This window comes from Stegostoma tigrinum, chromosome 39, assembly GCF_030684315.1.
Source record: "Stegostoma tigrinum isolate sSteTig4 chromosome 39, sSteTig4.hap1, whole genome shotgun sequence".
In the NCBI taxonomy this organism is placed as follows: domain Eukaryota; kingdom Metazoa; phylum Chordata; class Chondrichthyes; order Orectolobiformes; family Stegostomatidae; genus Stegostoma; species Stegostoma tigrinum.
Window position 1 is genome coordinate 6,084,529 of NC_081392.1, and position 25,537 is coordinate 6,110,065.

The window sequence follows — 25,537 nt, forward strand, 5'->3', positions numbered from 1 at the left end:
CAGTGAGCGAGAATTAATCAACAGACTGAAACAGTTTTAGCTGTGCCAGGAAGTCAGTGTTAACTGAGGGAGGCAGAGCCAGTGCTAACTGAGGGAGAGAGAGTCAGTGTTAACTGAGGGGGAGAGAGTCAGTGTTAACTGAGGGGGGGAGAGTCAGTGTTAACTGAGTGGGGGGAGAATCAGTGTTAACTGAGGGGGAGAGAGTCAGTGTTAACTGAGGGGGGGAGAGTCAGTGTTAACTGAGGGGGAGAGAGTCAGTGTTAACTGAGCGGGAGAGTGAGCATTAACTGAGGGGGAGAGAGTCAGTGTTAACTGAGGGGGAGAGAGTCAGTGTTAACTGAGTGGGGGGAGAGTCAGTGTTAACTGAGTGGGGGGAGAGTCAGTGTTACATGAGGGGGGAGAGTCACTGTTAACTGAGGGGGAGAGTGAGCATTAACTGAGGGGGAGAGAGTCAGTGTTAACTGAGGGGGAGAGAGTCAGTGTTAACTGAGTAGGGGGAGAATCAGTGTTAACTGAGTAGGGGGAGAGTCAGTGTTAACTGAGTGGGGGGGGAGTCAGTGTTGACTGAGGGGGAGAGAGTCAGTGTTAACTGAGAGGGGGAGAGAGTCAGTGTTAACTGAGTGGGGGGAGAGTCAGTGTTAACTGAGGGGGAGAGAGTCTGTGTTAACTGAGAGGGGGAGAGAGTCAGTGTTAACTGAGTGGGGGGAGAATCAGTGTTAACTGAGTAGGGGGAGAGTCAGTGTTAACTGAGTGGGGGGGGAGTCAGTGTTGACTGAGGGGGGGAGAGTCAGTGTTAACTGAGTGGGGGGAGAGTGAGCGTTAACTGAGGGGGAGAGAGTCAGTGTTAACTGAGGGGGAGAGAGTCAGTGTTAACTGAGGGGGAGAGTGAGTGTTAACTGAGGGGGGGAGAGTCAGTGTTAACTGAGGGGGAGAGAGTCAGTGTTAACTGAGGGGGAGAGAGTCAGTGTTAACTGAGGGGGAGAGTCAGTGTTAACTGAGGCAGGGAGAGTCAGTGTTAACTGAGGGGGAGAGAGTCTGTGTTAACTGAGAGGGGGAGAGAGTCAGTGTTAACTGAGTGGGGGGAGAGTCAGTGTTAACTGAGGGGGAGAGAGTCAGTGTTAACTGAGGGGGAGAGAGTCAGTGTTAACTGAGGGGGAGAGTCAGTGTTAACTGAGGCAGGGAGAGTCAGTGTTAACTGAGGGGGAGAGAGTCTGTGTTAACTGAGAGGGGGAGAGAGTCAGTGTTAACTGAGTGGGGGGAGAGTCAGTGTTAACTGAGGGGGAGAGAGTCAGTGTTAACTGAGTGGGGGGAGAGTCACTGTTAACTGAGGGGGAGAGTGAGCATTAACTGAGGGGGAGAGAGTCAGTGTTAACTGAGGGGGAGAGAGTCAGTGTTAACTGAGTGGGGGGAGAATCAGTGTTAACTGAGTAGGGGGAGAGTCAGTGTTAACTGAGTGGGGGGAGAGTCAGCGTTGACTGAGGGGGGGAGAGTCAGTGTTAACTGAGTGGGGGGAGAGTGAGCGTTAACTGAGGGGGGGAGAGTGAGCGTTAACTGAGGGGGTGAGAGTGAGCGTTAACTGAGGGGGAGAGAGTCAGTGTTAACTGAGGGGGAGAGTGAGTGTTAACTGAGGGGGGAGATGAGCGTTAACTGAGGGGGAGATGAGCGTTAACTGAGGGGGACAGAGTCAGCGTTAACTGAGAGGGGGAGAGAGTCAGCATTGACTGAGGGAGAGAGAGTCAGTGTTGACTGAGGGGGAGAGAGTCTTGTGTTGACTGAGGGAAAGAGAGTCAGTGTTAACTGAGGGGCGGAGAGTCAGTGTTGACTGAGGGAAAGAGAGTCAGTGTTGACTGAGGGGCGGAGAGTCAGTGTTAACTGAGGGGCGGAGAGTCAGTGTTAACTGAGGGGGAGAGAGTCTTGTGTTGACTGAGGGGGAGAGAGTTAGTGTTAACAGAGTGAGATAAAAACTGTTTTAACTCGGGGGAGAGAATCAGTGTTATCCGAGGGAGTGAGAGTCTGTGTTAACTGAAAGGGAGAGACAGTCTGTGTTAACAGAGGGAGGCAGATACTGTTAACTCAGTGTTAATGGAGGGAGAGAGAGAGTCAGTGTTAACTGAGGAAGAGAGAGAGTCAGTGTTAATGGAGGGAGAGAGAGAATCAGTGTTAACTGAGGCGGAGAGAGTCAGTGTTAACTGAGGGAGAGAGAGAGTCAGTGTTAACTGAGGGGGAGAGAGTCAGTGTTAACTGAGGGGGAGAGAGTCAGTGTTAACTGAGGGAGAGAGAGAGTCAGTGTTAATGGAGGGAGAGAGAGAGTCAGTGTTAACTGAGGGGGAGAGAGTCAGTGTTAACTGAGGGGGAGAGAGTCAGTGTTAACTGAGGGAGAGAGAGAGTCAGTGTTAATGGAGGGAGAGAGAGAGTCAGTGTTAATGGAGGGAGAGAGAGAGTCAGTGTTAACTGAGGGGGAGAGAGTCAGTGTTAACTGAGGGGGAGAGAGTCAGTGTTAACTGAGGGGGAGAGTCAGTGTTAACTGAGGCAGGGAGAGTCAGTGTTAACTGAGGGGGAGAGAGTCTGTGTTAACTGAGAGGGGGAGAGAGTCAGTGTTAACTGAGTGGGGGGAGAGTCAGTGTTAACTGAGGGGGAGAGAGTCAGTGTTAACTGAGTGGGGGGAGAGTCACTGTTAACTGAGGGGGAGAGTGAGCATTAACTGAGGGGGAGAGAGTCAGTGTTAACTGAGGGGGAGAGAGTCAGTGTTAACTGAGTGGGGGGAGAATCAGTGTTAACTGAGTAGGGGGAGAGTCAGTGTTAACTGAGTGGGGGGAGAGTCAGCGTTGACTGAGGGGGGGAGAGTCAGTGTTAACTGAGTGGGGGGAGAGTGAGCGTTAACTGAGGGGGGGAGAGTGAGCGTTAACTGAGGGGGTGAGAGTGAGCGTTAACTGAGGGGGAGAGAGTCAGTGTTAACTGAGGGGGAGAGTGAGTGTTAACTGAGGGGGGAGATGAGCGTTAACTGAGGGGGAGATGAGCGTTAACTGAGGGGGACAGAGTCAGCGTTAACTGAGAGGGGGAGAGAGTCAGCATTGACTGAGGGAGAGAGAGTCAGTGTTGACTGAGGGGGAGAGAGTCTTGTGTTGACTGAGGGAAAGAGAGTCAGTGTTAACTGAGGGGCGGAGAGTCAGTGTTGACTGAGGGAAAGAGAGTCAGTGTTAACTGAGGGGCGGAGAGTCAGTGTTAACTGAGGGGCGGAGAGTCAGTGTTAACTGAGGGGGAGAGAGTCTTGTGTTGACTGAGGGGGAGAGAGTTAGTGTTAACAGAGTGAGATAAAAACTGTTTTAACTCGGGGGAGAGAATCAGTGTTATCCGAGGGAGTGAGAGTCTGTGTTAACTGAAAGGGAGAGACAGTCTGTGTTAACAGAGGGAGGCAGATACTGTTAACTCAGTGTTAATGGAGGGAGAGAGAGAGTCAGTGTTAACTGAGGAAGAGAGAGAGTCAGTGTTAATGGAGGGAGAGAGAGAATCAGTGTTAACTGAGGCGGAGAGAGTCAGTGTTAACTGAGGGAGAGAGAGAGTCAGTGTTAACTGAGGGGGAGAGAGTCAGTGTTAACTGAGGGGGAGAGAGTCAGTGTTAACTGAGGGAGAGAGAGAGTCAGTGTTAATGGAGGGAGAGAGAGAGTCAGTGTTAACTGAGGGGGAGAGAGTCAGTGTTAACTGAGGGGGAGAGAGTCAGTGTTAACTGAGGGAGAGAGAGAGTCAGTGTTAATGGAGGGAGAGAGAGAGTCAGTGTTAACTGAGGGGGAGAGAGTCAGTGTTAACTGAGGGGGGAGAGTCAGTGTTAACTGAGGGAGAGAGAGAGTCAGTGTTAATGGAGGGAGAGAGAGAGTCAGTGTTAACTGAGGGAGAGTGAGAGTCAGTGTTAATGGAGGGAGAGAGAGAGTCAGTGTTAACTGAGGGGGAGAGAGTCAGTGTTAACTGAGGGGGGGAGAGCCAGTGTTAACTGAGGGGGGGAGAGTCAGTGTTAACTGAGGGGGGGAGAGTCAGTGTTAACTGAGTGGGGGGAGAGTCAGTGTTAATGGAGGGAGAGAGAGTCAGTGTTAACTGAGGGAGAGAGAGTCAGTGTTAACTGAGGGAGAGAGAATGAGTGCTAATTTAGCGAGAGAGAGAGTCAGTTTTTACAGAGGGACAGAGGGTCAGTGTTAACTGAGGGACAGAAAGTCAGTGTTAACTGAGGGAGAGACAGTCATGGTAATTCACGGAGACAGAGAGTCTGTGTTAACTGAGGGGGAGAGAGTCAGTGTTAACTGAGGGACAGGGAGTCAGTGTTAACTGAGGGACAGAGAGTCAGCGTTAACTGAGGGGGAGAGAGTCAGTGTTAACTGAGGGGGAGAGAGTCAGTGTTAACTGAGGGACAGAGAGTCAGCGTTAACTGAGGGACAGAGAGTCAGTGTTAACTGAGGGACAGAGAGTCAGCGTTAACTGAGGGACAGGGAGTCAGTGTTAACTGAGGGACAGAGAGTCAGCGTTAACTGAGGGGGAGAGAGTCAGTGTTAACTGAGGGACAGGGAGTCAGTGTTAACTGAGGGACAGAGAGTCAGCGTTAACTGAGGGGGAGAGAGTCAGTGTTAACTGAGGGACAGAGAGTCAGCGTTAACTGAGGGACAGAGAGTCAGTGTTAACTGAGGGACAGAGAGTCAGCGTTAACTGAGGGACAGGGAGTCAGTGTTAACTGAGGGACAGAGAGTCAGCGTTAACTGAGGGGGAGAGAGTCAGTGTTAGCTGAGGGGGAGAGAGTCAGTGTTAACTGAGGGACAGAGAGTCAGCGTTAACTGAGGGGGAGAGAGTCTGTGTTAACTGAGGGGGAGAGAATCAGTGTTAACTGAGGGACAGAGAGTCAGCGTTAACTGAGGGACAGAGAGTCAGTGTTAACTGAGGGAGGGAGAATCTGTGTTTCCCGAGGGGGAGCTAGTCAGTTTCAACTGAGGGAGGAGAGTCAGGGTAATCTGAGGGAGGGAGAGACGTGTTAACTGAGGGAGGAAGAGTCTGTCATAACTGAGGGGGAGACAATCAGTGTGAAGTGAAGGAGAGAGTCAGTGTTAATGGATGGAGAGAGAGTCAGGGTTAAATGAGGGAGAGAGAGTCGGTGTTAACTGAGGGAGAGAATCAGTGGTAACCAAGGGACGGAGAGTAAGAGTTAACGGAGGAGGGCAGAGTCAGGGTTATACTAAGGGGGCAGAATCAGTGTTAACTGAGGGACGGAGAGTTAGTGTTATGTGAGCGAGACACAGTCAGTGTCAACTGAGGAAGAGAGAGTCAGGATTAACTGAGGGAGAGAGAGACTATGCTAACTCAGGGGAGAGAGTCAGTGTTAACTGAAGGAGATAGAGTCAGGGTTACCTGAGGGACAGAGAGTTAGTGTTAACTGACGGGGAGGGAATCAGTGTTAACTGTGAGGGAGAGAGTCAGGATTAACTGAGGGAGAGAGAGTCAGAGTTAACTGTGAGGGAGAGAGTCAGGATTAACTGAGGGAGAGAGAGTCAGAGTTAACTGTGAGGGAGAGAGTCAGGATTAACTGAGGGACAGAGTCTGGGTTAACTGTGGGAGAGTAAGTCACTGTTGCCTGAGGGGCGAAAGTGTGAACATTTTTCTTGACCCTCGTGCCAGTGGAGAAAGTTCATCCTTTTTCCTTGACTGAAACCATTCACAGTTTTGTCGACTACTGTTACATCTCTCAAAACCCTGTTTCAAAGAGGAACGATTGCAGACCTACCTGCTTCTCCCATTTAAATGGTGTGTCCCTCATACCCATGGAATTAACCCAGCACCCTCTCCAAGCCTCAGAGGCTGTTGCAGGCATATGCTCAGGTAGTGGGTAATCCCTCAGGAGGATGTGAGGCTGGCATTGGAGTGATGCCTGGGGAGCCCGGGATTGTGTAGCAGGCTGTGACGCTGTGGGGCAGGAGCGGAGCGGTCACATGAAGAGGTCAGAGAGACTGGGGGAGATGAACTGCAGAGGGGGGAAGGAGGCACTTACAGAGTTAGAGGGAGGAGGGAATTACAAAGATGAAGACAGAATTTTATATTCGAGGCAATCAGAGATTGAAACTCAACTGGGCGAGCAGAATTTGCAGCAAAGTCACGGCCTGTACTCGGGGCTTTTTTTAATTTGAAGACGTTGTCTCTGTGTTTTGATTTTCTGTTTCTGTAGAACTGAAGCTCAAAGAGAGAGGGGAGAAAAAAATCAAGCCATGTAAAGTCTCTCTTTACCATCGATTGGGTTTCTCAGCCCTTATTGATCCAGCTGCCTTCTCTGAAGGCTTGTCAGCTCATCCCAACTCAATTCCCTTCTCTCCACCAATTTTTTTGCTCAGTTCATGCTTTCCTGTGGGACACAGGGAGATTAGTTCCTTTCATCTTGGCTCCTGCTCACAGATCCTGGACATTGTACATATGCTGCACTCCTGTGAAAGTTCTCATCCACCCCTGATACACAACATGCCCACCTCACAGAGTCGCAGGTTTCCCCTGGGGTGCTCATGGTCAGATTCAAAGTGCCGGCAGCCTTTTGCTTACCCTTTCATCTCTCTGTGCTGATTCCGCGGATTTTTATTTCGTCTCATGCTCCCTGTGTATGGAGCTGGAGCCAGTAAATTGCGAGGACCAGCCTCAGGAGGATTCCAACTGAGCCTGGGAAGGCGACGGGGGGGGGGGGGCTTGGGTTTCGGGGCCAGGCAGGTCACTGGATCCCTCACAGCAGTCATGGATTAGCCGAGGTGGATGGTCACTTTATGAAGGATTTGATTGGTTGACTTACGCAGCAGAGTGGGGAACAAATGGAGGCAAATGGCGGCATGTGAGGGGGGGGGCTGTGTGTGTGGGGGGTGAGGGGGTGGAGGGTGAGGGGGTAGGGGGTGTGGAGGGTGTCAAGGGGGCTGTGGGTGTGGGGGGTGTGGGGGAGTGTGTGGGGGGTGTGGGGGGTGTGGGGGGTGTGGGGGGTGTGGGGGGTGTGGGGGAGTGTGTAGTCGGGTGTGTAGGGGGTGGGGCGTGGGTGTGTGGGGGTCTGTTGGGGGTGTGGGGTGTGTGGGGGCTATGTAGTCGGGGGTGTGGGTGTGTAGGGGAGGGGGGATGTGGGTGTGTAGGGGAGGGGGGGTGTGGGTGTGTAGGGGAGGGGGGGTGTGGGTGTGTAGGGGAGGGGGGTGTGGGTGTGTAGGGGAGGGGGGTGTGGGTGTGTAGGGGAGGGGGGGTGTGGGTGTGTAGGGGGGTGGGGGGTGTGGGTGTATGGGCATCTGTGGGAGCTGTGGGGGGTGTGTAGAGGGTGGGGGGTGTCTAGGGGGCTGTGGGAGGTGTGTGTGTGTGGGGTGTGTGGGTGTGTGGGGGGTGTCTAGGGGGCTGTGGGGGGTGTGTAGGGGGCTGTGGGGGGGTGTGTGAATGGGGTGTGGGGGTGTGTGGGGCATGTGTGAGGGGGGTGTGTAGGGGATGTGGGGTGTGTAGGGGTGTGGGGGGTGTATGAGGGGGGTGTGTAGGGGGGTGGGGGTGTGGGTGTGTGGGGGGTGTGTAGGCGGCTGCAGGGGTGTGTGAGGGGGTGTGGAGGTGTGTGGGTGGTGTGTGGGTGGTGTGTGGGTGGTGTGTGGGTGGTGTGTGGGGGGTGTGTGGGGGGTGTGTGGGGGGTGTGTGGGGGGTGTCTGGGGGGTGTCTGGGGGGTGTCTGGGGGGTGTCTGGGGGGTGTCTGGGGGGTGTGTGGGGGGTGTGTGGGGGGTGTGTGGGGTGTGTGGGGGGTGGGGGCTGTGTAGGGGGGTGGGGGCTGTGTGGGGTGTGTGTAGGGGGGCTAGGGTGTGTGGGTGTGTGGGTGTGTGGGAGGTGTGTAGGGGGTTGTGGGGTGTGTAGGGGGCTGTGGGGGGTGTGGGGTGGGTGGGTGGGGGGTGAGTAGGGGGCTGTAAGGGGTGTGGAGGTGTCTGGGGGCTGTGTGAGGGGGATGTGGAGGTGTGTGGGGGGTGTGTGAGGGGGGGTGTGGAGGAGTGTGTAGGGGGTTGCGTATTGGGTGTTGTGGAGGGGTGTATGGAGTAGTTTGTGGGGGATGTGTGGGGGTGTGTGAGGGTGGTGTGTGAAGGGGGCTGTGGGGGGTGTGGGGAGTGTGTAGGGAGACGTGTAGTGGGTGTGAAAGGGGGTGAGTAGCGGATGTTGGGGGTGTGTAGGGGGGTGTGGAGGTATATGAGGGGAGTGTGTTGGGGAGTGTGGGGAGTGTCTAGGTGGTGTGGGGGTGTGGATGTGGGGGTGTGGAAGGGGGTGTGTGGGGTGTGTAAGGAGGGATGTTGGGGGCTGTAGTGAGGTGTGTAGGGGGGGTGTGGAAGGGGGTGTGGGGGTGTGTAGGGAGGTGTGTATGGGGTGTGGGGTGTGTGGAAGGGGGTGTGGGAGGTGTGGTGGGAGGTGTGATGGGGGTGTGGGGGGTGTGTAGGGAGGTGTGTATGGGGTGTGGAGTGTGTGGAAGGGGGTGTGGGAGGTGTGATGGGGGTGTGGGGGGTGTGTAGGGAGGGATGTGGGGGATTGTAGTGAGGTGTATCGGGGGTGTGGAAGGGGGTGTGGAAGGGGGTGTGGAAGGGGGTGTGGGGTGTGTGTAGGGAGGGATGTGGGGGGTGTAGGGAGGTGTGTAGCGGGGTGTGGGGTGTGTAGGGGGGTGTGGAAGGGGGTGTGGGGTGTGTATAGGGAGGGTGGGGTGTGTGTAGGGAGGGTGGGGTGTATGTAGGGAGGTGTGTAGGGGGGTGTGGGGTATGTGGAAGGGGGTATGGGGGGTGTGTAGGGAGGTGTGTAGGGGTATGGGGTGCGTGTAGAGAGGTGTGTGGGGTGTGTAATGAGGTTTGTAGCGGGGTGCAGGGTGTGTGGAAGGGGGTGTGGGGTATGTGGGATGTGTGGGGTGTGTGAAAGGGTGTATGGGGGGTGTGATAGGGGGTGTGATAGGGGGTGTGGGGGGTTTGTAGGGAGGTGTGTAGCGGGGTGCGTGGTGTGTGGAAAGGGGTGTGGGTGGTGTGATGGGGGTGTGGGGGGTGTGATAGGGGGTGTGGGGTGTGTGTAGAGAGGTGTGCAGGGGGTTGTGGGGTGTGTGGAAGTGGGTGTGGGGTGTATGGAAGGGGGTGTGGGGGCTGTGATAGGGGGTGTGGGGCATGTGTAGAGAGGTGTGTAGGGGTGTGCGGGATGTGGGGAATGTGGAAGGGGGTGTTGGGGGGGTGTAGGGAGGGGTGTGGGTGGTGTGGAGGGAGGGATGTGGGGGGTGTGATAGGGGGTGTGGGGGCTGTGTAGGGGGGTGCGGGGAGTGTGGAGGGATTTGAATTTGTATGAGGGAAGGACCAAGCTCCCCCTTCTCAACAAGTCACCAGCTGAGGCCCCTGGGGATTAATGCCCATGAGAGAGGGCCTTTAGGAAGTGGGGTGGGGGCCAGGGTACTAAGCTGCTGGGAAACCAGGCAGCATCGAGGAAGGGTGCGGGGGTGTGTGGTGAGGGAATGTGGGGAGGGTGTGTGCGGTGTGGGGTAGGGGTCTGTGGAGGATGGTCTCTCAATCTGCACAAAGTGATGAATGGTGGAGGTTCTGGGTGGAGGCCTGGAGTTCTTTGGGGTCCTCCACTGACGGCCTGCCTCCCAGCCCTGGCTTCAGATCCCCGTGACTCCCTCTATATACCCGATCACCGCGGGTGATCCTCCATCCTCCATGCCCAGTTGGGGGTGGGGGGTTAGCTGTGTGGGGGCATTAGCCTTGGGCATTTCAGGATCTTTCGGCCTCTGATTGGCCAGCCATGGCTTTGATTGTCACCGGTCCCTCACACCACCCATGGGAATCCTGTCAGCAGCCAATCAGCTGTGGGAGATCTAGTGGGCCCTGTGGCCCTGACAGGCTACGCATCTCCTTTGTGATTCGGTCAGAAAGCAGAAGCCTGCCCTCCCTCAGTGTGAAGAAGGATCTAGGCCCGAAACCTCAGCCTTCCTGCTCCTCTGATGCTGCTTGGCCTGCTGTGTTCATCCAGCTCCACACCATGTTACCTCCCTCAGTGTGAATCACCTTCCCACCCAGTGAGGTACACAGGCTAATCCCCACCACAGGCTCTGTCAGTGTCTAGTCCAATCCTCAATATTCAAGCACGTTGAGACGGTTTATCGCCACGTCATGCCTTCCTCATAATCGTTACAGGAGGCCATGCATTCCCCTGGTGAATCAGATCAGACTCAGGCCATTCAGCCCATCGAGTCTGCTCCACCATCCAGTGAGACCATGGCTGATGTAACAATCCTCAATTCCACTTTCCTGCCTTTTACCTTTCGGGTGAAAAATCTCTCCATCTTGGCCTTTAAAGTACTTAATCGGCCAACTTCTACAGCCCTCGGAAGTAAAGAATTCCACAGATCCACTCCCCTCAGAAAGAATAAATTTCTCCTCGTCTTCATCTTCAATGTGCCACCCTTTATTCTGAGATGATGCCCCTCTGGTCTTGAACTCCCCCACAAGGGGAAACGACCCACTTCTCCTCTGTTAAGTTCCTGAATAATCTCATACGTTTCGATAAGATTGTCTCTCATCCTTCTAATGAACACCAGCCCAATGTACACAACCTCTCCTCCACACGTCAGTCCCAGTGCCAGCCTAGTGAGCCTTCTCAGGACTGCCTGCAACATCAGACAATCTTTCCCAAGAAAGGAGGCCCAAATCTGTTTATGGTATCCCACGTGTGATCTGACTAGTGCCTTATATAGTTTCGGAAAAACCCACCTCTCTTAATGCACCATTTCCTTCGAAATAAAGTTCACATTCTATTTGCCCTCCCTGTCAAATGTGGATGCTAAGTTTTTGTGATTTATGCACAAGTCGGTTTGCATGTGCAATGAGCTGCCAGATGAAGTGCTCGATGCCAGGTACAATGACAACATTTCAAAGGCATTTGGACAGGAACATGACTAGGAAAAGGTTCAGTGGGATAGGGGCCAAACACAAGGCAACTGAGGCTAGTAAAGTTCGGGAAACCTGGTCAGCATGGATAAGTTGGGCTGAAGGGTCTGTTTCTGTGCTGTATGACTCTCAGATCCCTCTGTACGACTGTTCGCTGCTGCCTTTTCCCCATCCCAGCAATATTCAGCCCTTTGGCACTTGCTACCAAAGTGTATGACCAGGCATGGTTAGCTGGAGGAATGGGAGCAGGGCAGGGGGAGGAGGATGATGAGGAAGAATTTCATCCTCACTTGAGGAGAGGGGCATTCCCTCCTTCCCTGGCCATGTCTGAGATCCCAAGGTCTGTCTCCCTGGATCTTTGCACCCTCTTGAGGTGTGTGTGTGTGTGTGTGTGTGTGTGTGTGTGTGTGTGTGTGTGTGTGTGTGTGTGTCTCAGGCACAATTTCCCTGGGAGTGGGTTTTCCACAGAAATAGCATCTTTTTCAGGATTTATGCACAGATTGGAGGCTTCTGACTAACCCCAGCAGGCGAGCGCAAGTTATGGTAATCAGCAATTAGCCCCAGAACTGTGTGTTCAAACTAGGTTTTCAAACAGGGATGTCTGATTAGCACAGCACCTATTTAGCACTTGTTTTCATCGTTTACCAAAATAACCCCCAGAAGCTTTCACACCAAACATTCGCCGTCCAATTTTCATTTGGACAATTGCCAGGAGCTTTCATCGCATTTGGGATTTCAAATATAGCACAGTTAACATTAGATAAAACTCACAATCGATAATTTGTGTTATGAGTGTGTGTGTCTGTGTCTGTGCATGCACTCCTGTCGGGGTGTGTGTGTGTGTGTGTGTGTGTGTGTGTGTGTGTGTGTGTGTGTGTGTGTGTGTGTGTCTGTTTGTATCTGCCTGTGTGTATGTGTGAGTGTGTTTCTGTTTGTATCTGGCTGCGTGTGTGTGTGTGTGCGTGTGTGTGTGTGTGTGTGTGTGAATGTGTGTCTGTTTGTATCTGTGTGTGAGTGTGCATTTGTATCTGGCTGTGTCTGTGTGTGTGTGTCTGTGTCTGTGTGTGTCTGGCTCTGTGTGTGAGTGTGTGTGTCTGTGTGTGAGTATGTGTGCCATTGTGAAAGCGCATACACTTTATTGTGTGTGTATTGGTGTATGTCTCTGTCTCGGTGTGTGTTCACCTTAATCGATGGTGGGCGATGTTGTGCCTTGGGAATTGTTGGAGCAGGATTTTCTGGGTTTTTAGGGAAAGGCTTGTTTGCTGAGGTGAGGTTGAAATTGGGGACTGTAGCACAGTCTCTGAGAGAGTGCAGGTGGGTAGCGCCTGCTTACTGGAGCTGCATAACCGAGGTCAGAGTTACATTGGATTTCGGATTGATGGCTGGCTAAACTAGTCTCGGCCTCTCTGTGCTTGTGGTTTTCCTGCGAGGAGGGTGGAGAGGAGGTCTCGCAGGTTGCTGCAAAACCTCAACCAGTTTGTGGACTTTGGGAGCCTCCTCAAGGAAGTGGCAGACAAAGATGATGGGATTTGGCTTCGTCTACAGCTCAGCTGGCTGAGGCAAACAGTATTTGAGGACCAGAATCTCAAACCCAAGGCGGTGATCCTGTGCTCTGCTGGGCTTTGGAGATTTGACACCACGAAACACTGGAGATGTTACACCAGCAATGTCGAGGTAAAATCATTCAAATCCATCAGCAAGTTCCCCTCCAAGCTGCTCACCATCCTGACTTGGAAATACATCGCTGTTCCATCAGAGTCGCTGGGACAGAAACCTGGAATTCCCTCCCTAAGGGCATTGTGGGTCAACATGGACTCCAGCGATTCAGGAAGGCAGCTCACCACCACCTTCTCAGGGGGCAATTGGGGGCGGGCAATGGCTTTGCCAGTGATGCCCACATGTCACATAAGTAAATGATCAAATGATGACACAATAACTGCTTTCCCACCAACAGCGCAGTAATGTTCACTCAAGCCCAGCTTCGCCTGAGGATATATCAGAGATAAAGGGAACTGCAGATGAGGGTCTAGGCCCGAAACATTAGCCTTCCTGCTCCTAAGATGCACCCAGCTCCACACTTTGTCATCTCGCCTGAGGATGTGCCATCAGTGTTCCCAACTCCAAATTCCCAAATCGGCCCTTCTACTCGGAATGCGGCAGGAGGACAAAAGAGGTGCTTCAGACCATTAGAAATAGGAGCAGGAGTGGGCCATTCAGCCCCTTGAGCCAGCTCTGCTATTCAACAAGACTATGGCTGATCTGCTCCAGGCCCCGATGTGAGAAATAGGAAGTAGGCTCACCCACTCGAATGTCCTCAAAGCCTCCCCAAAGAGCTCAAACTGCTCCCCCTGCCAGGCTGGAATAAGTAGACTGGGAATATCAATCCTGGCTGTCGTGAGGAACACAGCAGGCCATTCAGCATTTTAAGCCTATTCTGTCCCTCACTGAGGTCAGGGCTACCTTTGCCCCATGTCCTTTTCATTGCTGTCCCCATAGCCTGTCCGTTGGAGAAGGGATGGAATCCTGGAGGGTGGGGAGGCCAGGAACCATAGATAAGTGGCATTTTCTGATCCAACCCACTTCCCACAATTGCAGGAATGTGGCATCATCCCCCAAACCCCACCCACCATCTGCCAAATGGGGCCTTGCCATTGGCCGAATGGCCTGTCAAATTTTGATGAGGCTCCGAGCTGGTCAAATACTGAGGAAGGCAGTCGTGACCCTATAGATCCCGGGGTGGGGGTGATTCATGGCTGCTTAATCCAAGAGAGAGGTTCGTGACCCTGCTAGACACTTGGACTAGGTCATGACTTTGCCAAATCCCTGGGAAGGGGTCATGACCCTGTCACATCCTGGGAAGGGGTCATGACCCTGTCACATCCTGGGAAGGGGTCATGACCCTGTCATATCTTGAGGAGGTAGTTGTGGCCTGGTCAATCTCTGGGAGGGGTCATGACCTGGAAGAAGACTGGGAAGGGGCTGACAGGACAGTAGCAAACCCTGACAGTCTTGTGTGATCCTTTCAAACACTGCAAGCAAAGTTCATCGTTGATGAGAGGAGAGTGACAAAGATCAGGAGAAACACGCGGCCTGGGTAAAGAGAGGACAGAGGGTGGGGGAATGTCAGAGGAGGTTGTAGGGACAGTGAGAGGTGACTGAGTCCTTCTTTCTTATCCTGAATGGATGTCCTGGACCTACAGGGGAAAGTACAGAGCCGAAAAAGAAGCAAAGTGGAGGCCAAATCCTTTGAAGAGGTTAATCAAACGTGGTAGACCCTGGGCACCAGGAAGCTTTGCCTCATGCTCAAACCCCTCCATGGTCTCATGGAAGCTCACTCCGGCTCTAGAATCCTTCAGGATGTCTACCAAACGTCCCTTGCTGCCTTGGTGAACACCCGCAATGTGTTCTCTCTGCCACCAGGGGCAGATTTCCTTCCCTAAAGGACAATGGTCAACCAGGTGGAACTTGAAAAGATTTCATGGCCGCCATCTTTGTCCTCAATTCCAGTGTACTTATGAGTCAAATAGAAATTCCACCCCAATGGGATTTGAACTTAAGGCCCAAGGGATTAACCAGGGACTTGTGATTGACATGTCCAATGATTTTATCACTAGGTCACTATCCTCACCCCGGACGGGCCACCCAGGAAGATGAGATAAAGTAGGTTAAGCGTGGTAACTCACAAAGCGCTATTTCCTATTCCCTCTTTAATGCTTTTAATGACCACTGTTTAACCATAAAATATTTACATGTAGAGCCCATTCTGGACAATGCAAACCATCAAACCTGGGTCCCTGGTGCTGTGAGCTGGCAGTGTAACCACTGAGCCACCATGTTGACCCAGCTATTGCTTCACAACAGTCAATGATATTTCCTGGTCAACACTGCTGAGTCTAGCCTCCAATTCCAAATCAATTCATTGAGTGAGTGCCAGATTCCATTTATTGACCTGAGTGGGATTTGAACCTTTGACCCCAAGGTAATGAAACTGGGGTTTCTAGTCTGTGTTACTAGTCCAATGGTATCACTTGCGCACCAACCGCACCCCCACTCCTCCCTGCACCAATTATCCTCTTTGAGTGGAATACCCAATAGTATTGGTTATTCAATAGCCAGTGTCTTCCTTAATGATGAAGGAACACATTCCTTAGATGGGATCGGGGTGCCTCAGTGGTTAGCGCTGCTGCCTCACAGAGCCAGGGACCTGGGTTTGATTCCACCCTCAGGCAGCTGTCTGTGTGGAGTTTGCACATTTTCCCCCTGTCTCAGGGTGCTCCAGTTTCCTCCCACAGTCTAAAGATGTGCAGATTAGAGTGGGTTGGCCATGGGAAATTACCCATAGTGCCCAGGGATGTGAAGGTTACGGTGAGTTGACCATGGGAAATTACCCATAGTGCTCAGGGATGTGCAGGTTATGGTGGGTTGGCCATGGGAAATTACCCATAGTGCCCAGGGATGTGAAGGTTAGGTTGGGGTGACTTTGGGAAATTACCCATAGTGCCCAGGGATGTGAAGGTTACGGTGATCTGGCCATGGGAAATTACCCATAGTGCTCAGGGATGTTCAGGTTATGGTGGGTTGGCCATGGGAAATTACCCATAGTGCCCAGGGATGTGAAGGTTACGGTGAGTTGACCATGGGAAATTACCCATAGTGCTCAGGGATGTGCAGGTTATGGTGGGTTGGCCATGGGAAATTACCCATAGTGCCCAGGGATGTGAAGGTTACAGTGAGTTGGCCATGGGAAATTACCCATAGTGCCCAGGAATGTGCAGGTTACGGTGGGTTGGCCATGGGAAATTACCCATAGTGTCCATGGATGTGCAGGCTAAGTGGGTTAGCTATGGGAAATGCAGGGATAGGGTGGGTCCGAGTGGGATCGTCTTCGGAAAGTCAGTGTGGAGTTGTTGGGCCGAATGGCCTGTTTCCACACTGTAGGGATAGACGTCTATGAATGAAACTGTGGACAGGGTCTGCTTTATAATAGGCTCAGGTGGTGAGTTTGAGCTGGACAGGCTTTGACCAAAGGAACCCATAATGAGCTTCACACACAGGGATTAATTAGTGACTCCCCATGGGACTTACGGAGTTTAAGACAATCTGGGAAGGAGGAGCAGTGTAAAAGCAAATGCGTAATATAGATGGGCTGAGTGGCCTGTTCCTGTGTGGCAAACTCCTCGTGCCACACTGAGGTTTGAGATGTCCTATGAAATTTTGGATGGGTTGTTGGATTATGGAGGCTGTGGAGCAGATGACGGAGATTTTACACCCACCCACCCCTGCTTTCCCCTTACCGTGAGGTGCTGGAACAGCCAGGCTCGCATGATATTGGTGGCCACTTTGGGAAAAATGCCCCTTTTCTTCTGACGTCGCTTGTCCTTGTCCAAGTCGTCATCGTCACCAGTGCCAGGTGATGCCATGCTGTTGTCCAATGTATCACCTGAGGAGGGAGAGGCCATGGAATCAGTCACAAAAAATGCGCCAAGTGTCCAATCAGATCTGACTGTGTAACTTTAAGTCCACTCACCCTCGACTCCCTCATCGACCAAAAATGTACCCTGAGTACAGGAGGACTCTGATTTACAAACGGCCACCCTACAAAGTCTCATATTTACCAACAAGATCCTATAGAAGATCCACCATATAAACACCTTCTGAACTGCTTGTATCCCCAGCTTCCAACAACCCCTACAGTGGGGAATTCCAGCAGGTCATGGCCCCCTGAAGAAGTAGAAAATACTTCTCCACATTCACAGAATGGTTGGGGTGCAGAGCAAGACCATTCAGCCCATCGTATCTGCGCATTCTGACCCGAAGCCAACCTACTGTGTGTTCCTCCTTTCCTTACCCATTGTTTCTGTTTAAATAACCACTCAATTCCCCTCCTGAATGTTTTCATCAAATCTGCCTCTACCAAATTTCCAGGTAGTACATTCCAGACCCCAAACACCCACTTTTCTAAACTAAGCTCACTGGTTCTCAATCCTTTTACAGGCAGATGTCTCCATGTCTACCCAGTCCTGACCCCTCACAATTTTGAAATTGTTGACTGACCCTCATTTCAGCCTTTTTCTGAAGGCAAACAGTCCCAGTGTCTCTGATTCCTCCTGAAGCGACTCATTGCTGATTATTTCGATTGAGGTTCTGCCAGAAGGCGGGGCAAGATCTAAACCTGTGTCCTCAAGGCATTATCTAGATCCACTGGATTAAGACTACAGTGACCATCACTCCACTCAACACCTTACTTTTTCTTATTCACTCATTGGATGTGGGCATCGCTGGCATTTATTGCTCATCCCTTATTGCCCAGGGGGCAGTTAAGAGTCAACCACATCATTGTGGGTCTGGAGTCACATGCAGGCCAGACCAGGTAAGGATGGCAGTTTCCTTCCCTAAAGGACATTAGTGAACCAGATGGACTTCTTCCAACAGTCGACAATGGATTCATGGTCATCATTAGACCCTTATTTCCAGATTCTTTATTGAATCCAAATTACACCATCTGCCATAGTGGGATTTGAACCTGGCTACCCCAGAACATTAGCTGAGTTTCCTTGGTCAATCATCCAGCAATAATACCACTGGGCCATCACCTTCCCAGAATGTTTCATGTTTCAAAACCGTCTCCATGAGGAGAAAGATCCTCTGATCATCGACCCTGTCCGATGGTCGATAGACAGAATCTAATTTGTGTTAAGGGCCAGAACAAATCTCCACAAAATATATTGAGGATATAGTCTAAACCCCAACATTTTCTTATTTTAAATGTAAGTGCCAGGCACTGTGATCCAGATGCAATTCGATTGGTCAATCTACCAGATTTGAAATGAAACATACTTTACGTAACTATATAACGAAAATACAGACAAAATAAAAATAGAAGAATTGGCTTAACTCCAATTTTACAGAAATGTTTAACCAAATACTATATAAATTAACTACCGATATAGTTCCGATATAGTAACATCCCATAAAAACACACCCCTGGCAAAGGCAAATTCAGCAAAATTAGATTGTCTCACATGCAATCCTAGCAACAGGAGGGGAACCCTAGCTTTTAGCTGTAACAGAGAGAGGAACAAGAGATTCCACATCTTGCATCAAGACTCCAGAAGCTGCTGGAGCTAAAGCTAAAAATCGTGATTCTGTGGGAGCTTGACCAGCACCCATTCATGTTGCTTCCATTGTTCCAACGTGAAAACAAAATTAAGGCCTGACAATCTGTTTACATCGTTGGCTTTCAGCAGACTTCTCAACACCTTAATCTTTCTTCACACAAAAATAAAATGAGCATCAAATACATCTCTTACAGCCACAGCATCATCAGGCTTGTTTTAATAAGATTGCTGCTCATTCTTCCAAACTCCAGTGAATCCTTCCTTCATAAGGCCATTAACCCAGGACCCACTTCTCTGAATGATTCTAATGCATATTCTCAAGAAAAGAGACCAAAACCAAACACAGAACTCCAAATTCAGTCACACTAACATCTGAAAAAGTTCATGCTTCAAAAGAAAACATGTAACAGGTGAAATGTTAAGAAAATCTTTCGTGGGATGCGGGCATCACTGGCTGAACCAGCATTTTATACTCCATCCCTAAATACCCTTTAAAAGTGGTGGTGAGCTGCTGCAGTCCTTGTAGGGTCGGTACATTCATAGTTTTCTCAGAATTTTCCCATATTAGTCAAATCCTTGTAACTTAACACCAAATACATAGCCTGTCCACTATCTACAAGCCACAAATAAGGAGGGTGATGGAACACTCCCCACTTGCCCTGGCTGGGCCCCAACAACACTCAAGAAGCTCAACACCATCCAGGACAAAGCAGACCCCGCTCGATTGGCACCACATCCACAAACATTCACTCCCTCCCCCCAAGCTCAGTCGCAGTAGTGTGTACCATCTACAAGATGCGCTGTAGAAATTCACCAAAAACCCTCAGGCAGCACCTTCCAAACCCACGACCCACTTCCATCTAGAAGGACAGGGGCAGCAGATACATGGGAACACCACCCCCTGCACATTCTGCTCTGAGTCACTCACCATCCCAACTTGGAAATATATTGCCGTTCCTTCAGTGTCGCTGGGTCAAGATCTTGGAGTTCCCTCCCTCAGGGCATTGTTGATCAACCCACAGCAGGAGGACTCCAGCAGTTCAAGAAGGCAGCTCAATGCCACCTTCTCAAGGGGGCAACCAGGGACAGGCAAGGAATGCTGACCCTGTCAGTGACACCCACATCCCATCACTTCACATTACCCACCCTCCAAAGTATCAATAGTGGTTCAGTCATGGACTAGGAATCTCTACTCTGGCAGGTTATACAGTACAATCCCACAGCCCATAGCAACGTAAGCATTTACGGTAGCTGATGTGCATGTGGAATGTGGTATCTCACTGTCACACACACCGCTAAACTTACACATACACACACACACACGGATACAGATACACACACACACACACGGATACAGATACACACACACACAGCTACAGTTACACATGTACATGTGGACATAGACAGACATAAACATACATACACACACAGAGATACACATCGACACGTGCAAAGACATACACATGCACACACACAGATATACATGGAAACAAACGGAGACGCGGACACATGCATGGACACATGTGCACACCGACACACACACAATCACACACTCACATGCTCACAGATCCAGACACACAAACAATATTTTACTTCCAAACAGTGCTGACCACACTGGCTATCAGACATCCATGCTATCCAGTTTCCAGCCAATCACAGCCAGCCTCTCCATTTCCTATTTGGATTCGCTGGTCAGGAATTAATATATTTATACTGTTTTCATCAGAATACAATGAGGGGCCTCCAACAGCTGCTCTGCTATTTTGCCCTGAGGCAAGTAAAAAGCTTAACAGCTTGCCTGCAGGGGATCTAAATAATGCATCTGAAAGGCCGCAGCTCCTCATCCTCACTTCTCATGGTCTACAAACCCCCAATGTCCAGAATCTGCGCACCTCTGCTCCCACAGCAACACTCATCCTGGCTCCCACAGCAACACTCCCATCCCAGCTCCAACAGCAACATTCCCATCCCGGCTGCAACAGCAACAATCCCATCCCGGCTCCAACAGCTACACTCCCATCCCGGCTCCGACAGCAACACTCCCATCCCAGCTCCGACAGCTACACTCCCATCCCAGCTCCGACAGCTACACTCCCATCCTGGCTGCAACAGCAACACTCCCATCCTGGCTGCAACAGCAACACTCCCATCCCGGCTCCCACAGCAACAATCCCATCCCGGCTCCAACAGCAACACTCCAATCCCAGCTCCAACAGCAAGACTCCCATCCAGGCTCCAACAGCTACACTCCCATTCCGGCTCCCACAGCAACAATCCCATCCCAGCTCAAACAGCTACACTTCCATCCCGGCTCCAACAGCAACACTCGCATCCCGGCTCCAACAGCTACACTCCCATCCCGGCTCCCACAGCAACAATCCCATCCCAGCTCTTACAGCAACACTCCCATTCCGGCTCCAACAGCAACACTACATTCCAGGCTCCCACAGTAACACTCACATCCCGGATCCCACACCAAAACTCATATCCCGGATCCCACAGCAACACTCACATCCCGGATCCCACAGCAACACTGGCATCCCGGATTGCAGTGAAACATTCACATCCCGGCTCGCAGAGCAATACTCGCATCTGGGCTCCTATAGCAACACTCCCATCCCGGCTCCTACAGCAACACTCCAATCCCGGCTCCAAGAGCAACACTCCAATCCCGGCTCCAAGAGCAACACTCCAATCCCAGCTCCCACAACAACACTCACATCCCAGATCCAACAGCAACATTCCCATCCTGGCTCCAATAGCAACAGTCCCATCCTGGCTCCAACAGCCAAACACCCATCCCGGCTCCAACGGCAACACCCACAGCTACACTCCCATCCCGGCTCCCACAGCAACACTCGCATCCTGGCTCCAACAGCTACACTCCCATCCCGGCTCCAACAGCTACACTCCCATCCTGGCTCCAACAGCAACACTCCCATCCCGGCTCCAACAGCTACACTCCCATCCTGGCTCCCACAGCAACAATCCCATCCCGGCTCCCACAGCAACAATCCCATCCCGGCTCCCACAGCAACACTCCCATCCCAGCTCCAACAGCAACACTCCCATCCTGGCTGCAACAGCAACATTCCCATCCCGGCTCCCACAGCAACACTCCCATCCTGGCTGCAACAGCTACACTCCCATCCCGGCTCCCACAGCAACAATCCCATCCCAGCTCCAACAGCTATACTCCCATCCCGGCTCCAACAGCTACACTCCCATCCCGGCTCCCACAGCAACAATCCTATCCCAGCTCTTACAGCAACACTCCCATTCCGGCTCCAACTGCAACACTACATTCCAGGCTCCCACAGTAACACTCACATCCTGGATCCCACACCAACACTCACATCCCGGATCCCACACCAACACTCACATCCCGGATCCCACACCAACATTGGCATCCCGGATTGCAGAGACACATTCACATCCCGGCTTGCAGTGCAATACTCGCATCTGGGCTCCTATAGCAACACTCCCATCCCGGCTCCAACAGCAACAGTCCCATCCTGGCTCCAACAGCCAAACTCCCATCCCGGCTCCAACAGCAACACCCACAGCAACACTCCCATCCCGGCTCCAACAGCCAAACTCCCATCCCGGCTCCAACAGCAACACCCACAGTAACACTCCCATCCCGGCTCCCACAGCAACACTCCCATCCCGGCTCCCAGAGCAACACTCCCATTCCAGCTCCCACAACAACACTCGCATCCCAGCTCCCACAACAACATTCCCATCCCAGCTCCCACAACAAGGCTCCCATCCCAGCTCCAACATTGACACTCCCATCCCAGCTCCCACAGCAACAGTCCCATCCCGACTCCTACAGCAACACACCGATCCCAGCTCCCACAGCAACACACCCATCCCAGCTCCCACAGCATCATTCCCATCCTGTTTCCCACAACAACACTCCCATCCGGGCTCCAACAGCAAAACTCACATCCCAGCTCCCACAGGAACACTCGCATCCCAGCTCCCACAGCAAACACTTTCATCCCGGCTCCCACAGAAAAACATGCATTCCTGCTCCCACAGCAACTGTCCCTTCCCGGCTACCACAGCAATACTTCAATCCCGGATCCCACAGCAACACCCTCATCCTGGCTCACAAAGCAACATTCCCAGGTCCCACAAGAAGACTCTCATCCCGGCTCCAACAGGAACTCTACCATCCCAGCTGCCAGAGCAAAACTCCCACCCCGGCTCCTACAGGAACACTTGCATCCCGTCTCCCACAGGAATAATCGGATCCCTGCTCCCAGATCAACATTCGCATCCCAGCTTTCACAACAAGACTCCCATCCCGGTTACAACATCAACACTCACATCCCAACTCCCAAAGCAACACTCACATCCCAGCTCACACAGCAACACGCCATTCCCGGCTCCTGCAGCAACACTCCCATCACGGCTCCCACAGCAACACTCAGATCCCAGCTCCCACAACAACACTCCCATCCCAGCTCCCACAGCAACACCACCATCCCAACTCCAACAACAACAATTCCATCCTGGCTCCAAAAGCAACAGTGGCATCCTGGCTCCAACAACAACATTCACATCCCGGCTCCCACAGCAACACTCCGATCCCGGCTCCCACAGCAACACTCGCATCCCGGCTCCAACAGCAACACTCGCATCCCGGCTCCAACAGCTACACTCGCATCCCGGATCCAACAGCTACACTCCCATCACGGCTCCCACAGCAACACTCCCATCCCGGCTCCAACAGCAACACTCCCATCCTGGCTCCCACAGCAACACCACCATCCCTGCTCCAACAACAACAATTCCATCCTGGCTCCAAAAGCAACAGTGGCATCCTGGCTCCAACAACAACATTCACATCCCGGCTCCCACAGCAACACTCGCATCCCGGCTCAAACAGCAACACTCCCATCCTGGCTCCCACAACAACACTCCCATCCTGGCTCCCACAACAACACTCCCATCCTGGCTCCCACAACACTCCCATCCTGGCTCCAACAACAACAATCACATCCCGGCTCCCGCAGGAAACCTCGCATCCTGGATCCCACGGCAAAACTCCGATCCCGGCTCCCACAAGAAGAATCCCATTCCGGCTCCAACACTGTCATCCCAGATCCCGCAGCAACACTCCGATCTGGGCTCCAACAGCAACACTCACATTCCTGCTCCCGAAGCAACACTCCGATCCCAGCTCCCACAGCAACACTCACATTCCTGCTCCCGACGCAACACTCCGATCCCAGCTCCCACAGCAACACTCACATTCCTGCTCCCAAAGCAACATTCACATCCCAGCTCCCACAGCAACACTCACATTCCTGCTCCCAAAGCAACACTCCGATCCCAGCTCCCACAGCAACACTCACATCCCAGCTCCAACAAAAACACTACCATCCCAGCTCCAAAAACAACACACACATCCCGGCTCCCACAGCAACACATGGCATCCCTGACTCCCACAGCAAAACTCCCTTACCAGGTCCCTCAGCAACACTCATCTCCCGGATCCCTCAGCAACACTCCACTCCCGGCTCCCACAGGAACATTTTCATCCTGGCTCCCACTGCAACACTCGCATCCCGGCTCCAATAGTAATAGTCCCATCCTGGATCCCACAGCAATGCTTGTGTCCTGGCTCCGACAGCTACACACCATTGCCAGCTCCCACAGGAACACCCACATCATGGCTCCCACAACAACGCACACATCCCTGCTCCCAAGCAACATTCCCATCCCGGATCCCACAACAACATTCCCATCCCGGCTCCCACAGCAACACTCGCATCCTGGCTCCCACAGCAACACTCGCATCCTGGCTCCAACGGGAACACTCCCATCCTGGCTCCAAGGGGAACACTCATATCCCGGATCCCATGGCAACATTCCATTCCCAGCTCGCACAGTAACACTCCATTCCCGACTCCCACAGAGAAACAGTCATTCCTGCTCCCACAGCAACCCTCCATTCCTGGCTCCCACAGCACCACTTGCGTCCTGGCCTTGTCAGCTACCCACCATTCCCGGCTCCCACAGCAGCACACATCCCTGCTCCCAAGCAACACTCCCATCCCAGATCCCACAGGAACAGTCCCATCCCGGCTCCAACAGCTACACTCCCATCCCAGCTCCAACAGCTACACTCCCATCCCGGCTCCAACAGCAACACTCCGATCCCGGCTCCAACAGCAACACTCCGATCCCGGCTCCAACAGCACCACTCCCATTCCGGCTCCAACAGCAACACTACATTCCAGGCTCCCACAGTAACACTCACATCCCGGATCCCAAAGCAACACTCACATCCCAGCTCCCACAACAACACTCGCATCCCAGCTCCCACAGCAACATTCACATCCCAGCTCCCACAACGAGGCTCCCATCCCAGCTCCAACATCGACACTCCCATCCCAGCTCCCACAGCAACAGTCCCATCCCGACTCCTACAGCAACACACCGATCCCAGCTCCCACAGCAACACACCCATCCCAGCTCCCACAGCATCATTCCCATCCCGTCTCCCACAACAACACTCCCATCCGGCTCCCACAGCAAAACTCGCATCCCAGCTCCCACAGGAACACTCGCATCCCAGCTCCCACAGCAACACTTTCATCCCGGCTCCCACAGAAAAACATGCATTCCTGCCCCCACAGCAACTGTCCCTTCCCGGATCCCACAGCAACACCCTCATCCCGGCTCACAGAGCAACATTCCCAGGTCCCACAAGAAGACTCTCATCCTGGCTCCAACAGGAACTCTACCATCCCAGCTGCCAGAGCAAAACTCCCACTCCGGCTCCCACAGGAACACTTGCATCCCGTCTCCCACAGGAATACTCGGATCCCTGCTCCCAGATCAACATTCGCATCCCAGCTTTCACAACAAGACTCCCATCCCAGTTACAACATCAACACTCACATCCCAACTCCCAAAGCAACACTCACATCCCAGCTCACACAGCAACACATGGCATCCCCGCTCCCAGAGCAACACTCCCATCCCGAATCCCACAGCAAAACTCCCATACCAGATCCCCCAACAACACTCGTCTCCTGGATCCCTCAGCAACACTCCACTCCCGGCTCCCACAGGAACATTTTCATTCTGGCTCCCACAGCTCCAACCGTAATACTCGCATCCTGGATCCCACAACAACACTCCATTCCTGGCTCCCACAGCAACACACCCATCCCGGCTTCCACAGCAATGCTTGTGTTCTCGCTCCGACAACTACACACCATTCCCGGCTCCCACAGGAACACTCACGTCACGGCTCCCACAGAAATGCACACATCCCTGCTCCGAAGCAACATTCTCATCTCCGCTCCCACAGCAACACTCCGATTCCCGCTCCCACAGCAACACTTCCATCCTGGCTCCAACAGCAACGCTCGCATCCCAGATCCCACAGCAACAATCACATGCCTGCTCCAACAGCAACACTTGCATCCCGGCTCCCAGCAACATTTGCATCCTGGATCCAACAGCAACAATCACATCCCG

The 25,537-nt window shown here is 52.6% G+C and overlaps 1 protein-coding gene across 8 annotated transcripts in view; it reads right to left on the reverse strand.

The window, feature by feature from the left end:
* LOC125447679 (homeobox protein Meis1-like) overlaps nucleotides 1-25,537 on the reverse strand; it is a 318,867-nt gene that overhangs the window by 54,541 nt on the left and 238,789 nt on the right. For all 8 annotated transcript variants that reach the window (XM_059640899.1, XM_059640898.1, XM_059640894.1 and 5 more), the window contains exon 8: nucleotides 16,208-16,353. In XM_059640899.1, the coding sequence (XP_059496882.1) occupies nucleotides 16,208-16,353 (146 nt within the window). The remainder of the gene's footprint in view (nucleotides 1-16,207; nucleotides 16,354-25,537) is intronic.